Source organism: Diabrotica virgifera, chromosome 6 (genome assembly GCF_917563875.1).
Source record: "Diabrotica virgifera virgifera chromosome 6, PGI_DIABVI_V3a".
Lineage (NCBI taxonomy): Eukaryota > Metazoa > Arthropoda > Insecta > Coleoptera > Chrysomelidae > Diabrotica > Diabrotica virgifera.
Window position 1 is genome coordinate 34370172 of NC_065448.1, and position 17836 is coordinate 34388007.

Genomic DNA, 17836 nt, shown 5'->3' on the forward strand with positions numbered 1-17836 from the left:
TGATTACTCAATTTGCTTTATGACAAATATTGCATCTGTACACGATCTTCCAGTACGAAAACCCTGTTGATCATTTGTTAAACTTATCCCCTTTTAAAAATAAAAAATAAAAAATTAAAAGATTTAAAAAAATGTTACAATACTCATAAAAGATTCCATTTGTGCCAAGATGAACTTTTCTGTTATAAATAATAAAATAATATAAAGTATCCACTTACCAGTTATTCCTTTCTGAATGTCCAACAATGTGTAATAAGTACTATTTCTTTTTCTTCAAAAATGACAATATTGCTCTACAAATGCGTTGATACGATATCATCATTTATACCCAAGTTTTGTTTCTGATTGCAGAGACCCCCATCATCGTCGTTATCGTACGGAGGTCCGGTCAATGATGATGTTAGATCTCCTGGAACGCCTGGACCTCTCTCACAACCACCCGCATCGCAGCAAAGTCTCGACGCGTCGGATCCTGGTAAGCGGAAAAACTATTATTTTTAATAATTATTTTATTGTAAAGGAATGTTGTAACCATGAATAAAAAAAGTCAATAATGTTTCAGTTTGCTTTTTGTTATTGTACAATTACATGTAGGTACCATTGTATATATCCGAAATTATTAAAATAATTTAAGAGTTGTGGACTGTATTAAGGGTGCAGTTCAAAGGAATTAAGAGAGATAATTATGTTTTAACGATAATATCTGAATTAAGTTTATAAATATCACTGTTTCGTTCGGGCATCGTAAATCGTCACATATTCAGGTTTCACACACGGTTGTTTCTCGTACAAGGTTTAATTGTCTTTAGCGGATTAGCGGTTTTTGTCTATAACGGATGAGCGGTAATTTTTTACTTTATTGTTCCTTTTTGAGTAGTCGTGTTGACTGACAGAGACCGAAAAACACGTTCATTGCCTTCAAGATGAGAAAGCAGAGATATTGGCGGTATTTTTGCATGGTACTATACTAGTAGGGGAGGAGATTATGCTAAATTTGCAGTTACTCGAGCGTTATGAGGACCGATTGGGTTGTGAAGAGTAGGTCCTAAAACCAGAAAAAGTTAAGTAAAGTTTTCCATAAAGTGGAGGACTTTCCATTTTTTAATTTAATATAACATTTTCAATAATCGTTTTTTCCGATTCTATCTATCCATAATTCGAAAAAATGTCTCGAATAAAAGTTGCTTATTTTTCCGTAAAGAATCCAAATCTGCTATAAAAATTGGGGGCTTCTATTTAAGATTTTGAAGTAACCCTTACCTCAGCTCCATAGGGGGTCGTGTTTGATGCCATTCGATAGATTTTTCAAAAATATTTAATACGTGTATTTTGCAGTTTTGCGAAATATCGGGGGGTTCGTATTTAAAATTTTAAATTTACCCTCCACCTCTCTCCGTGGAGGGTTGTGTTTGGTATCATTCGAAAGATTTTTGAAAAATATTGAACACGTATTTTTTAGTTCGCGAAATATTAGCTTTTCTGTGAAGCTTTGTGACTCACACATTTCCTTACGCCCCTCACAAATCGTTATGTTTTTGAAACTCTTTTGCATGTACTTAACTCACCTTATCTTTCTGACGATTTCGAGTTTTTCTAAGGATAGATTTTTTTCAGACTCCCTTTAACGAACTACCCTGTATTAAGAGTCAATATATGGTAGAGGTACATTAACAGGATACAAGGTTTCTCCCCATGTGATAATCTGACACGCTCGAGTAACTGCAAATATTCCCGCCTGGGCTCCCCTACCATACGGGAAACCTCAATATCAGAGCTTAAATGGAAGTTCGCCGGACATACCTTAAGGCAGAAGGTTGAAAGATGGACTAAGAAGATTATAAATAATTGGAGGGCGTGAAACCACAAACGAAATGGGAAAAGGACGCAAATACGACGGTCAGATGACATAAAAAACACGCCAAATCAAAATGAATTTAAAATGCCCAAGAGAGAAGGCATGGAAGAAGGAAGAAGAGGTCTATGTCCAAGGATGGATTTTTAGGACTTTGTATTATTCCAGGAAGGTGTATTATACCTTTGTATTATACCGTGAAGGTGGAAAGCGCAGAGTTTTATAGATGGTTTTAGCGAATTTTTATCAAAATCAGGCCAGCATCCAATTTTTATTCCACCTCTTCAAAGCTTAAATCGTGGATTATGACGCCTAAGTCGTCTGTCTATATGTTGCTTTTAGTTGGTTGGTCAAAGTTGACATTGGTTGATGATTGATGTATAGTCGAGTTGAGTACTCCTGTTATCTTTTTTTTTTCTTCAAATTTGTTCTCGATGTGTTCTGTCAGGGTTAGGGCTTGGTTGGTGCAGGTCTTCCCAGGTCTGAAACCAGCTTGCAGTGGTGGAGTTTTGAGTCGACTGCTTTCTGTACAAATGGTGCAGGAGTTGGCAGTAGGCATCGATTATTGCATCTATTAGAGAAGTTTCCCATAAGATGTAATAGCATACTATAGCTAGAGTAACATAGTAAAAATTGTTGATGAAAATTCATGACCTAAAATTATTGCAGAAACATCTATTTTGCATAATACGAACAAGTTACCTATGGTCTTATTTAAATCTTAATATTATTTATGTAAGGAATATATTATAATAAGTTCTACGTTGGATTATGGACGGAGTTTTAGGACGCATCAGTTTCTGTGCTGCAATTGTAATACTCCTTTAATTATGGATTATAAGTGACCTAGAATGTTTGTGTTGGCATTATACGTTTTACCCCTTAATAAATAGTGATTTCCAGAGAAGATAAGCGGCTATGTAACCTAACACCCCCCTACACATCGCTGAATAAAATCGATAATAACGTACATAGTCGATTTTTTGATAAACAGAAAATAGTCTAACCCTAACCTTGGTGGATTCGGAAGGACGGTACATAAAATCAGAACAAAGAGCATTTTTCCGGATTCCTAGGGAGCGTAATATCCGATATATATCTCAATCAAACGTGCAGAAATCCGACAGTTTGTATATCTCCTTGGAGATTCCCGAATGGAGATAGACAAAAGAAGCCTCGCTTTTCCCTACTTATTGTCCATCGCGCTCAAATGGAAAGCCGCAATTTATTTATTACCCACGTTTCCCAAATTGTATTACAAGTTGCCTGCCCATCAGGGGATTAATGGCCCAAAAATACAAAAAATTGAAAGCTTTTTGTTGTTTCTTGGCTGGCCGGATTAGGGCCCAAATCCGAAATGTGGTTAATAAATTTGGAATTAAAAAGCACTTTGACTTATGCTGTCTTCAGCTTCAATTTTCAAAAGATGTTCTATTTATTATAGTAGATATTAAATTAAGATATGGACAGTTTGTGTTAATATACAACGCAAAAACGCAAGTACACATATCAGAAATCATAATTTATCACTAACTCTCCTTTATGTGACAAGTGTAAAGGTATTTCCAAGCAGTGTTAGACATAGTACCTACTTCTTGTAAGAAATTCAAAATGGCACTGAGGAAGACTAAACAACAATTTCATCGGATCCACAAGTAGAAATCCACAAGTAGAAAAGTCTTATGAGAAAATTGTAAAATGGAATATTTTACAATTGCCACTTCGTCCGGTAGTTCCATATGTCCTCTTGAGCCACTATTACTTGATCCTTTGAAAATTTAAGCATATGTTATAAATATATCACTGTTGGTGAGTGGTGTCACCAACAGTGACACCATTGTAGCACAATGGTAGTTGTGCTACATTTTTCTTTCGATATTTTAAATGCGCTTTCGAGGTATATTTTAAATAAACTGAGGGGCTTAGTTGTTATAGAGCTGTTGCCTTCAGTCCATCTTTGAGCTTATTATTCTTATCAAAGAGTTATAGTAGATGCCGTAAAACATTTATCAGCAGTTTACCATCGTCCTTTGTGTAGATTAAACAGAGTATTGTGCAAGCAATCTATATAGTGTAACCGATATATAAAAACGCCTAGTGCTCATTCCAAATGTTTAAATTAACTGAATATTTAAAATTTTACATCGGGCAAACAAGGATATTCTTTAGAAAACGGATAAAAGTTCACAAGCAAATATTCCAAAAAACCATTTCACAATTATTTTATATGAAATACCTACCTAATAAGCTTCCGTTTAAAAATTTAATATGGTTATACGATCTAAGAGCATTGAGTTACTGGTAGAATATAAAATAGACCTTGGGGCCACACTTAAAAAAATATCACAATTTCCTCCCTCATGAGACTTCGTTTATTCAGTTATTCATGTTGAGTCGGACAACTTCTAATAAGAAAATTTTTGGGAGGGGGCCGTTTCGTAAATATAGAGGTTTTTATGGTACGTCCGACAACTAGGGTACCTTTAAAAATTTATCAGACAATATTACCAATTAATTGTAAGTATTTTTATCAATCCTGAAAATAAATAATTTATGACTCCTGAGTGTGCCTCCCAAGGGGGCCCACGCATCATAAAGGGATATAAAATTGATACCCTTCCTTACAGCTGATTTTTGCAGGATTGTTTGATAAAATATTTACAATTTACGGGTACATATACATATAATAATATTGTCCAACAAATTTATAAGGGTACCTACTCCAGTTGTTGAACGCACCAAAGTTTAGAAAACTCTATATTTACGAAACGGTCCCCTCTCGAAAATTTTGCATATTAGAAAAATAATGAGAATAATGAGAATAAACGAAGTCTCTTAAGAGGGAGGTAATCATGAGTTTTTTTTAATGTGAGCCCATGGTCTAAAACTTTTTAGTGTCTTAAATGCACTCAAAGATAGAGCTTCACGATACGATACAATATCGATACTTTTTAAGTATTGAGTATTGTATTGGTTATGTCAATGAAATATCGTATCGAGTATCGATATCGGCAATATTTTCTTATAGAAATGTATTGATATTGATTTCGATACGATATCGATATAATACTCGATAAAATATTGACATAAAAGAACTATACATCTGAACTGTGTAGGCTCTTTGTGCCCACTTTTGCATGCTAAGCAAATCAACATTATTCTAAAAATATTACGAATATTTCTTATAACATATATTTTTATAAAAATTCAATATGGATGAATGCTTCTTTGAAAGTCGACTAATACTTACTAATTCTGTATTGCTTAAAAACTGCTTTTGAAACAGAGGGAAGTCCCGGATATTCGGAATAAATCACAATTCAATCTTTTTGTTGAAAATTATTTTTGCGTCATCATCACTAACTTTCACAATATTGCCGCAAATGCCACATGATATAAACAGTCTAATCACACACTCATTTACTCACTCTCAAGAGTTTGAAGTTCAGGCACTTAAGTATAAAATATTACAACAGCTGATGCTTGGGTTGCAGATCACTTATAGTTTTATATACATAAATAATTATTATGATCTAAATATTCCACAAAATATAATCCAAACAACTGTGGCGTTTTATTTTTTTTTTCTCGATATCGATATTTTCAATAATATCGAGGCAAGCGTATCGACAATACAAGAGTATTGTATTGATTTCAGATAATGAGTATTGTATCGACATTAATATTGCTAAGGTATGTATCGTATCGGTATCGTATTCGTTTTCGATACGATATCAATACAATATCGATATTTTTATCAAATATCCTGAAACTCTATTCAAAGATAAAAAATATATGAAAATATTTATAGAAAATGAATTAATATAATCTAGAAAATTGATTGATTAAACGGAAAGTCATCTAGCAATTTCCCCGCTAAATATAAAAAGTCGGTGGGTAATTGCAACCATAAAGTCGTTACGTGAGCTATATCATTTGTAGAGAGATAAGTAATTCAATGTCCCTTACACAAACGGTCTAAAAGGGCTCTCGCGTGTTTAGATCCCGACCACAAAAACTCGATAAAGACTCCTAACAAGTCTGCGCTGCGGTCCAAACTATTCCAACTTTAATAGCTCTCGATGCGTATTGTATATTGTTTGATTTACGAAAACCGCAAGTCGTTTGACTAGTCACCCCTTGCGGTTGCAATCATAAAATAAAAGATTCAAACTTTTTATGGTGAGCGCCTACCCACACGTATGCGTTTTCTTGTGCAGCTCATTATAGGCCAGCGTCCTGTCCTATCCATAGGACACGGAAAAATTATTTTTTTCAATCATTATAATTTGTTTAAATTTAAAGAAATTTTTTATATATACATATATCACCGGTTTATAGCGTCCTGCGTCTTCCGGTCGGAGATCTCTCTCAGCCATGCTATTTTAATTCCACTTATCCAGGTAGTTTTTCCAGATTTGCCCCTTTCCTTCTTTCCGGGGGTTGCCATTCCAACATCAGCTTTGGGAGTTGATGCTTTTCCGTTCTTTGTACATGACCATAGCTGTTTTGCCTCCACTTCTTCTATTATGTTTGTTTTCCTATTCATAATATATTGTACTCGTTCATCCGTTATGTGTAAGACTCTATAGATGCAGGCCGATCTTCGCCAGAAGTCCATTTCCAGTGCGAGCAACTTCTGTTCTCTTCGCTTATTCAGTTGCCAGGTTTCACATCCAAACAGTACTACGCTTTTAAAGATGCAAATGTACTTAGCTGTGTTTTCTTTTCTTTTGATATGGTTTTTGACCAAAGTTGTGATTTCAAAGCTCCTATTACTTTCTTTCCTTTCATAATAATTCTTTCCTCTATTTCGAATTCTGTCCTTCCACTTTGTTGGATTCTCGTTCCAAGATATACATAATCAGAGCTTGGCTCGATTACCATATCATCCTCGAGTTCTAACTCATATTTCTTTCTTCCTATACACGACATATATATTTGGTTTTCTCTATATTGACGTATAGGCCCCATTTTTTCATTTTTTGTATTTTCGAAACAGCCGATTTGTCATAAATATTAGATCATAAAGAAAAATGTACCCTTTATATTTTAGGTTGTATATTTTCCTGTATATTGTAGGCTGTAGTAAACTGAATATTACAAATTTTATTTGATTTTATTACCAAAAACCATTTATTAAAAAAATTATTAACATTGAGCACATTTTTTGACCTTGTCTAGATTTCATCATCATGATCACAGCCGTTCAATCATAGTGGATTATGGCTATGGCAATCCCGAGGCATATAGTAACCCTTTTTTCCAGGTGGATTATTCCTGTTTGGTTTATTTCTTATAGATCTTTATGTGTCTTTGCAACGTTGGTTATGTATTTCCAATCTTCTCTGTTTCTGCATCTTGTCTTCCAGTCTTTTATTTTCAATATTTTTGTGTCTTCCTCTATCCGGTTTCACCGTCTTATCCTGGGTCTTCCTCTTTTTCTTTGTCCCAGGGGTGTCCACTTGGTGATTCTTTTTATCATTTCTGTGGGTGCTCTTCTCATTATGTGGCCTGTCCATTCTGGTCTTCTCGCTATTTGATAATTTCCCATCTAAATAGTTAATCATAAAAATGCCACAAGGCAATAGCTTCAGAACAACATTCTTGCTTTTATGCATCTTACTATGTTTTCACCTCTCATTTCTTGTTGAATTTCTTTATTGGTCTTCATTTTTGTTTCTCCGTCTCTTGTTCTTTTTGGTCCTAATATCATAGGCGTAACCAGGGAGGGGTTTTGGGGGTTGTAACCCCCTCCATTGGGATTTACTTTGAGCCCTATACGCTTAACACCATTACTATTCCATACGCCTCAGCGACCGTCCAGTAGTTGTAACCCCCCCCCCCCCTTGCCCAATATTGATCTCATTATTTTCCTTTCTACTATTCTTAGATCTTCTTGGTTTCCATTGTATACGTAATAACTGGTCTGATCAGTGTCTTATACATTCTAATTTTTGTTTGTCTGCTGATGTTTTTGGATCTGAGTAATTGCTTATTCCTTCCAAAGGCTTGATTATCCTTCTGGATTCTGTCCTGTATTCTATCTTTGCCGCTTTTTCCTATTGACAATACAAAACTAGGAAAAAGTCTAGATTTACACATTTAGTAATAAAAGTTTCATTTCGGCTCTTTTTTATCTTTCCTCCTCCTAAGTGCCTTCTCTATTGAGGTTTGAGATCAATATGGCAAATTTCTCTCTGTTTTGGGCTTGATGAAGTGTCATTTCCTGTTATGTTTCTGATGTTTCGGTGCCAAGATTTTTTCTTTCTTCCTATACCCCTTTTACCTTCGATCTTGCCTTCTAATATTACCTGGAGCTACTCAAATTCCCTAAAGTCCAGAGTAATAAGGTTTTTTCCATGACACTCGAGCAGCCAGGGTACTGAAGCGTTTTTTCGACAGGTAATACCTATTAGAGCAAATTGTAACTATTTCCTGCGTAGGATCTGGCGGCCATTTTTATTTATAAACAATTAAGTGTCAAAAAATGGCATTTTTTCCTTTTTCTTTCAAATCAATGGAAAACAGTGAAACTTATGGTTTTTTTAGTACAAATATCTTTGAGATTATGGAAAAAGCTTTAAAATGACGTATTACAAAGTTTGATATACTCATTTATTGTTAATATAATTGCGAAAAAAGGTCGGAATTGCAAAAAAATTAATTTCGCAATATCTGTTGTAAAAATTAGTGCACAGCTTTGAAATTTTTGTCATATAAGGGTTCTTTAGTGCTTAATATGTGATAAAAATTTCAAAGCGATTCATTCAATTGTTTAAATTTTATTCAAATTGTTAATCCCAGAGAGCATTTTTTTTTACAATAACATAAGTCAGAAAAAACGACGTTAGAACCATTCCACAGGTGTCAAATGAAAGAGCATGAGCTATATTTTCAACTTGGTTTAAAAAAAGCGAATAAAAAATGCATTTATTAGTAATAAATAATTATGCAAAAGTATCGTAAATCTTTCCTTATAAACTTTTTATATTGTTATATAAGAAATTATATATATTTATTACAATTTTTTATCAATTAGGATATAAATAACATTACTTGGCAGTTGTGCACTTAAAACAGGGTAAAAAAGTTAATTTTCTGGAAAAAGTTATTCTAAAAGTTTATAAGGCAAGATTTACGATACTTTTGCATAATTATTTATTACTAATAATTGCATTTTTTATTCGCGTTTTTTAAACCAAGTTGAAAATATAGATCATGCTCATCCATTTGACACCTGCGGAATGGTCCTAACGAATTTTTTTTCTGACTTATGTTATTGCAAAAAAAATGCTCTCTGAGATAAACAATTCGAATAAAATTTAAACAATTGATTGAATCGCTTTGAAATTTTTATCACATACTAAGCACCAAAGAACCCTCATTTGTCAAAAATTTTAAACCTCTACACTAATTTTTACAACAGTTACTGCGAAAATAATTTTTTTTGCAATTCCGACCTTTTTTCGCAGTTATATTAACAATAAATGAGTATATCAAACTTTGTAATATGTCATTTTAAAGCTTTTGCCACAATCTCAAAGATATTTGTACTAAAAAAATCATAAGTTTTACTGTTTTCCATTGAATTGAAAAAAAAGGGAAAAATGCCATTTTTTGACAGTTAGTTCCTACGCAGGAAATAGTTATACATAATTTGTTCCTATAGGTATTACTTGTCGAAAAAACGCTTCAGTACCCTGGCTGCTGAAGTGTCACGAACAGGGTATATTTTTGTCTTATTACCTTGGCCTACTATGGCACATTATGTTTTCTAGATTTTATCTTTCAATGGGTTATTATTGTTGAGTTAGTACTGTTGAGAGTGTTGAGAGCAGAATGTGGAACAAATCAAAATACTGCTTTATGATTCTCGAATAAAACTCGAAATTCGACTACGTTTATCAGAATACTATGTCTGGTGGACTCTTCTCTATGCAGTTGAGGATAGTACCCTTAAAACACAACCGTAAATAAATTGAAGGCATCTTATGCTGGCCACTCACTTACGGATATCGAAGAGGCCATGGCATGCAGGCCAGGACTGAAGGCCGTTATTTGAGTAGTTAAGTTAATGAACTGCAGTTGAGACGCCACACACATGCAGTTTTGGGATGGAGCGTGCCAACGCCTTTACGAAAACTGCGTGTATGTGGTGATTTTGGCTTCAATTAACCGCCTGTCAGTCGCTCGGCCTCTTCGATATCCGTAAGTGAGTGGCCAGCATTAAATGTAAATCTACCGGAGAATCCTTAAAATTTAGTGGACAAGCATCGCATACTTCAAACGAAATGCTGCATAGAATAGGCAAGGAAAGAAAACTTTTCAACACAGTTAAAGTTAGAAAAACATCATACCTAGGCCACATACTGAGAAATAATAAGTAACAGTATACCTACTCAACTAATAGTGAAAGGAAACATTCGAGGGGAAAAAGACTAAAAAGGAAAAAACTATCGTGACTAAGAAGAGATGGCAATGCTGGTAGCCAACCTCCATTGAGAATGGGGCACTTTAAGGAGAAGAAGAACTGTTTTAAACTCGTTCATATATACTTTCAAGTATGATAACCCTAACAATCAGTGTCCTATTTATAGGACGCGTCATAATTCAAAAACCCAAAGATGTAAATTGATCATCTTCATCCAGCCCTTTGCGTCCACTGCTGGACATAGGCCTCCCTTATTTTTGTCCATTGTGCTCTATTTTGAGCAATTTGCATCCAATTTCTTGACATTTTCTTGAGATCGTCAGTCCAACGAGTAGGTGGTCTTCCTCTACTTCTTTTGTCTAATCTCGGCCTCCACTCAAGTAATCTCTTCGTCCACCACCCATCACTGATTCGGGCGACGTGTCCGGCCCAGTTCCATTCAGGGTGCAATTCGGGAAATTACATTGGTAACTCCTGTTCTTCGTCTTAAGTCTTCATTTCTAACTCGGTCACTCAGCATTGACCTTTCCATTTTCCTCTGGTCTATTTGTAGCATTTTTTAAGTTGTAGCTGTCATTGTCAAAGTTAGGGCACCATAAGTCATCACAGGCAACACACATTGGTCAAATGTTTTACGTTTTAAAGAAATTGGTATATCGCTTTTACGTTTTAAAGAAATTGGTATATCGCTTTTGAAGATGTCTTTGAGTTTTCCATAGGCTGCTCATGCTAGGTTTATTCTTCTTCGTAGTTCGCATGTTTGGTTGTCTCTTGTGATCTTTATTTCGTATCCAAGGTATATGTATTTTTCCACTAGCTCTACTTTGTTGTCTCCAATATTGATATTTCCGCTAGGTACTAGATTTGTCATGAATTTTGTTTTGGAGATGTTTATTTTAAGACCTACACTGGCACACACTAACTGAAGTTCATAGTTCATGTAGCATTGTACATATCTCCTTGAGGTTGTCAGAGAATAAAACTATGTCGTCTGCGAATTTCAAATTTGTTAATCTTCTACCGTCAATATTCAGGCCTCGCTCTTCCCAGTTAAGTTTTTTACAAGCATATTCTAGTAGGTACTGCGGTAAACAGTTTAGGCAATAAGGTATCGCCCTGTCGGACTCCTCTGCCGATTGGGAGGTCGGTGTTTTTATGTAGTTTCACCGACATAGTTGCGTTTTTGTATGTATTGTAAATCAACCTTGTGTATCGGTAGTCAATGCGGCATGCTTGTAGTGCAAGATAGTCAAGACGTAAATTAGTTTCATGAATATTTCCTTATTAAGAACAAACAAAGTCGGTTCATATTACCTTCACAAACCGTAAAGGTCACTGCCCGCCTGTATATATCAACAACCACCAACTAAAACAGCAAGCAACTGTCAAATACTTTGGAATGCACCTAGACCAAAGATTTAACTGGAGAACTCACATTTTTATGAAGCGTAAACAACTTGGTCTCAAATTTTGAAGCCAATATGGAGTTACGGGATCCAACTTTGGGGTACTGCATCAAACTCCAATATCGAAATCTTGGAGAGGTTCCAGTCGAAGGTTCTTCGAATAATCACAAATGCCCCATGGTATGTTGCAAATAATATTATTAGACGCGATCTAGAAATTGCAACAGTAAAAGAAGAAATTACTAACTTCGCACAGAAATACGAAGACAGACTGACACAACATCCAAATGTACTAGCCAGAAACCTGATGAGACAACCAGTCAGACGAAGACTTAGACGAAATACACCTAGTGATTTACCATCGCGATTTTAGTTATATGTGTCGTACTTCCCAGATACAAAACAATTTTATATCTATGTAAAATATTTGTAAAGAAAATGATTAATGAATCATTTTCTCCAAGTCACCTACACTAGTGGTCACAAAATTTACTCATTGTAACTTGTTTTACAGATTGTAAATAAATTAGGAGGTTAAAAAAAATTAAGAACAAAAATACTGATAATTATGATGCATAAGAAAAATTTGAAAAACAAAATAATTTGGTCGTTAACGGGTTTTACGCAAAACCCAAGTTGTTTGACTAGTCAACCGCCCCCTTTGCGGTTGCAGTCATAAAATAAAAGATTCAAACTTTTTATGGTGAGCGCGTACCCACACATGTGCGTTTTCTTTTGCAGTTAATAGGCCCATGTGGGTTTCCGAAACCCGAGATGCTCGTAAACTTATTCGGGAAAACATTCCCCTGCCAAAAGTGCATCAAATATGAAAAGTTGCGTTACGTACGGAGCTTTTTCAATTCTCATGAATATATATTAACTTGAAATTGGAAATACGATGCCTTAGGAACTTATTTCATTAAATATTTATGGCAGAACTTTGTGATAGGTAGCTTTTTAAATAAATTAAATTACTTACATAGAAAACAACAGGGAATTAAACTAACGAGTACATGACGAAACGAAGAAAATATTAAAGAAAGAGAAAAGACGGAAGGTCCCAGATAAAATTAAAATAACGAATAATGACTTAAATCTGGAAACTTTCTTGGAACCACTTTCTGTGGTAGGGGAGCCCAAGCGGGGATTTTTGCAGTAACTCGAGCGCGTCAGATTATCATATGGGGAGAAACCTGGTGCCTGGTACCCTGTAGATGTACCTCTACATATTGGCTCTAAACACAGGGGAGATTGTTAAGAGAGGGGAGGGGGGCCGAAAAAAAATCTATCCTTAAAAAAACTCGAAATTTTCAGATTAAGATAAGGTAAGTTAAGTACATGCAAAACATGTCACAAAGTCACAAAGTTTCAGAAGAAAAAAACGAATATTTCGCGAAATGAATGATAGATCTAGAAACTAAAAAATACCTGCCCAATATTTATCAAAAATCTATCGACTGATACCAAATACGACTCCCCACGAAGAGGGGTGGGGGGTAAATTTAAAATTTTAAATACGAATCCCGCGATATTTCGTGAAATGAACATCAGATCGAAAAATTGAAAAAAAGACTTATTCAATATGTTTGAAAAATCTATCTAATGGTACCAAACACGATCCCCCACGGAGGTGGGGTGGGGGGTTACTTTAAAATTTTAAATAGGCCCCCCCATTTTTTATTGCAGATTCGAATTCCTTACGTAAAAATAAGTAACTTTTATTGGAGACATTTTTTCGAATTATGGATAAATGGCGCTATAATCGGAAAAAACGATTGTTGGAAATGGAAAATTAAATTAAAAATGGAAAGTCCCCATTAAAATGGAAAACTTTACTTAACTTTTTTTGGTTTTAGATAGAGTTGTACAAGTTTGACTTGAATGTTTGAATTTGACTTGAGTTTGACTTAATTTCAAGTCAAACTCAAGTCAATCCTTCTGACAAATAATTCAAGCCAAGTCAAACTGGTCAATCGTACAGGTTTGAAAATTCAAACTGTTTGTCAAACTAGTTTGAAAGAGTGAAAAATAATTTATTTCGTAGATATAATTTTTTAACAATCCACGAGGAAAATAAAATTCCTGTAGCTGGCTGTATACCATAAATCACAAAAATACAGGATCCTTCGTCAAAGGTATATTTAAAAGACCCTAATAAGGGTTGCATCACAAAACAAAACGTTTTCGGACAAACAAGTAATCCATCATCAGTGTTAAGCCAATAACATGCATGCGTGAGCCACCAAAAAGTTATGGGTAAAAACCCTTTAAAAGGTATAAGATCTTATATTATACTACATATTATGTTTAAAATAGTTAGATGTTGCAAATATTCCTGGATATTACCCAGGGCAACACAGGACTCTAACCCACGTGGATGTGATATGAAAGGGATGAACCTCACATATTGAAAATTGAGTGTCAACTATATCTTTTAAAGGGTTTTTACCCATAACTTTTTGGTGGCTCACGCATGCATGTTATTGGCTTAACACTGATGATGTATTACTTGTTAATCCGAAAACGTTTTGTTTTGTGATGTAACCATTATTAGGGTCTTTTAAATATACCTTTTACAAAGGATCCTGTATTTTATTTTTTTATGTACTTTTTTGTTGAGATAGACATGTCAGTTGCCAATTAAGATAAGAAATTTAATAATACATTGAGTGCCATATAAATCATCCTTTAGGTCCAATAATTTTAGTATTTGTTTCCCTCTACTCATTTTTAAAAATCATGTACAATAGAACACTGACGGTTTCACAGTAAACTATTTTTTAGCACGCACAACAAAATTAAATAAAAAAATACTAAATGAACAGTTCTTGGTTTAAATGGGATCTAGATATTTTTATAATTTTCTGCTTTTATAACCGATAACAATAAACATCGGCACCGTCTTCAACGACAGAACGAAAGTCATAAAAAAAGGTTTAGGAAAGTTAAAAAGGAAGAAAACAAAGAACCTCAAAAATCTGTTTCCGTACCAACCCCTTTTTAAGGATGTTAATTCCTTGAAATTTTATGGTCAAATTTAGATTATCTACATTTTTTCAATACATGCGCCCTAGAATCTCATAACATGTGGTGTGTACTAAAAGTATAAGTCAAGCTGCGTAAGTGAAAGCAGAAGGTACTAACAGTAGAAGTTGACCTGTACCTTACAAAGCAGACTTTTGAAATTAAAAGTTGTACTGTTGGAATAACATCAATATTTATACATGAAAAACAGGCTATTTATACTCTTAGTACAGAAATGATTAATAGACATTCAAAATTCAAAATATAGAAGAATCCCAAAAGGTCCATTTTATGACTTATACTATATTCTTAGTACATAGCACGTTAGACATAATAAAAAGATTTTATAAAGATTATTTGTATTTTTCAATTTAATTACATATATATATAAACACAACATTTTCACTTTAAAAAAATTCCATCATTTTTTGACGGAAACTTCAAAATTAATGTGTACATTAATGAGGACAAAACTGTTATTCTGGCCAAACGCTTAGTTTAGCATAAACAGACCAAAGTCGGCGCTTAGTCTACAATCGCGAAACTGTTATGAATGGCAGTTATGGATATATGGCAGTTATGAATGGTAGTTATGAATGGCAGTTAAGAATGGCAGTTATGAATATAGTCTTGTTATGCAAAACTAAAAACCCTTAATCGACAGAATGTCGCTTGGTTTATTTTTGTTTTTCTTAGTAACCGTTAACGTGACAATAACAGGGATTTTTCCAAGATAGTTTTAGCTATGTGTCACCAGAATCCGCTTTTATCTCGATTTTAAAAAAATGGCGCTTGGTCGAGTTATGCATAATGCTGTCCTTTTAAAGAATAGAAGTATGTATGCACTTTGCAATTTTCATTGTTTTGAAATCACCTGCCGCAACATCAAATAAATCAGTATATTTATTTTTCTTAATTAATACTGCTTCGACTACAGATTGTTTCTCTTAATTTTTGCAGTGAGAGTATCTTCAATATCAGACTCAATTTGTTCTGGTACTTATTCTGAACCGGAAAATATCCACATTCAGATATTATCTCCCAAAGCCACACACTTCAAAACGAACGTAATAAACAAGCCAAACATGGACGTCTAAATATGAACTACAAACTAGTTTGCGGAGTAGCAGAATACCGATTCAGACCTATCCAAATAAGTCACAACAAAATCCGTACGCTCTCGATTAATAAACACGTTGCCAATATGACATTCAAACTTCAAACCGTTTGATTTCAAGTCAAACCTAAAGATATCGAAATCAAGTCAAGTCAAACATTTTTACAAAAAAAGTTTGTTTTTCAAGTCAAGTCAAGTTTGTTGAATAAAATCAAACTAGTTTGACTTGATGCATCTCTAGTTTTAGAACCTACTCTTCACAATTCAATAGGTTCCCAAAGCGCTCGAATGACTGCACATTTAGCATACTTTCCTCCCCTACTCCTGGTAACATCCTTTATCTCTGAATTTTACAATTTATAAGCTAAGAGACGACGAATAAAGAAAAGCGAAAAGGATTCTACAATTTGCAATCACATTTCGTCTCACTCGTCTAAGAAAAGGTCCGAAAGATAATTTTGCTCTAAGAGATGTGTTACACAGCGTCTTAAAAGTGGATTTTTAATTATTTTTGAAATTCCACTTAAATACGCAGTTTATTTGCGTCTTGGTTCAGAGTTGTCACGTAGCCCTACTGAAGACGTCTAGAGACAGAAACTAGGGATGGTGAATATCCTCTGAATCGAAAGAAACAAAAACTGCGCGTTCACTTTTATCTTTTATTAAAGAAAGAATTTGGTACTGTGGAAAAAAATATAGGAACAGAAAATAAAAATCGAATTTACAACACAATCTTAAAACCAGTATTAACCTGTGGAATGCTATGGAGATGAAGTCTGGCAATTAACCAAGAAATACAACGATAAATTATTAGTCACTGAGATGGATTTTTGGAGTAGGTCAGCAAGAATAAACGACGACATTAACAACAAACGAGAATAGAATGAACAATCGTAGATGACATCGAAATACAACAGCTAGGATGGTACGAACGCGGAAGATAAATGGAGGAAAGAAGAATCCCAAAATAAGTGTTAGAATGGAGTATGGACCCCCACAAAAAAAAAGAAATCATGGAAAACCAGCAACCATATGGATAAAGGGCATCTCCAAAGCTAAGTCGCAAAGAAGTTTAAGAGAAGAAGACTGCCACAATAGAGAGGAGAGCCTATTAAGAACGGAAAGGCGTATTACGCTATAAAACTGGTTTAACATAATAGAAAACAACAGATCATTAAAACATATTTACTCGTATATGTATATGCAAACAGTTGACAGTTCATAGATTCCATTTTTAATTGACTTTTAAAAGTTAAAGCCACAACCACAACACAACAATGTTTATAACTATTACGTCACAACATCTTTTCGTTGGTTATCTTAATTATAAATCAATCAAATAAGTTTTGCAATGTTCACAGCAGTTTTATTGTTACGTTTTACATGTGGTATATTGTACATGTAATACTTGGGAGCATCAAATTAACGGGATACAGTAACGTATATTCGAGACCTATCATTACATGTCCAAAGTACAGTGCTGGATTAACCATTAGGCAAAGTAGGCAGTTGCCCAGGGACCTCGGCCCCAAAGGAGGCCTCGCAGAGTCCAAAACGAAAAAAGAATAATTAGAATTAAATAAAAACTATAAATCATATTATGTTGAAAAATTACAATGCATTACAATGCATACTTTTGTTCTAATAGAAAGTCTGTTGTGAGAATACTACGGATGAAAATAAAAAAAAAAGATTCGAGAGTTGAGCAGAAAAACGCAAGAAAAATCAGTAGAGAGAAAAGATCCTTAAGCAATATCTAAAACAGAACCAAAACTTATTTAAACTCAGTTTCTCACCGAAATCCATAGCTAGTGAAGCTGCAATCAAAGAAAATGCACGTGATTAAATAGAAATAAATGAGGGAAACATAGCTTCCGTGACTGAAGATGAAAAAACATGTAACGACAGTTCTATTCCAGTTCAAGGAATTAAAGAACCAGAAAATAAAACTAAGTTAGAAATTGAAGGTAAAGCTACATTGGGTCCTAAATTCGGAAACGACA

The 17836-nt window shown here is 34.3% G+C and overlaps 1 protein-coding gene across 4 annotated transcripts in view; it reads left to right on the forward strand.

Moving 5' to 3' along the window:
• Positions 1–17836, forward strand: part of LOC114325306 (homeobox protein homothorax) — a 675897-nt gene that overhangs the window by 526850 nt on the left and 131211 nt on the right. For all 4 annotated transcript variants that reach the window (XM_050653960.1, XM_028273338.2, XM_050653961.1 and 1 more), the window contains one exon: positions 352–475. In XM_050653960.1, coding sequence (XP_050509917.1) covers positions 352–475 — 124 coding nt within the window. The remainder of the gene's footprint in view (positions 1–351; positions 476–17836) is intronic.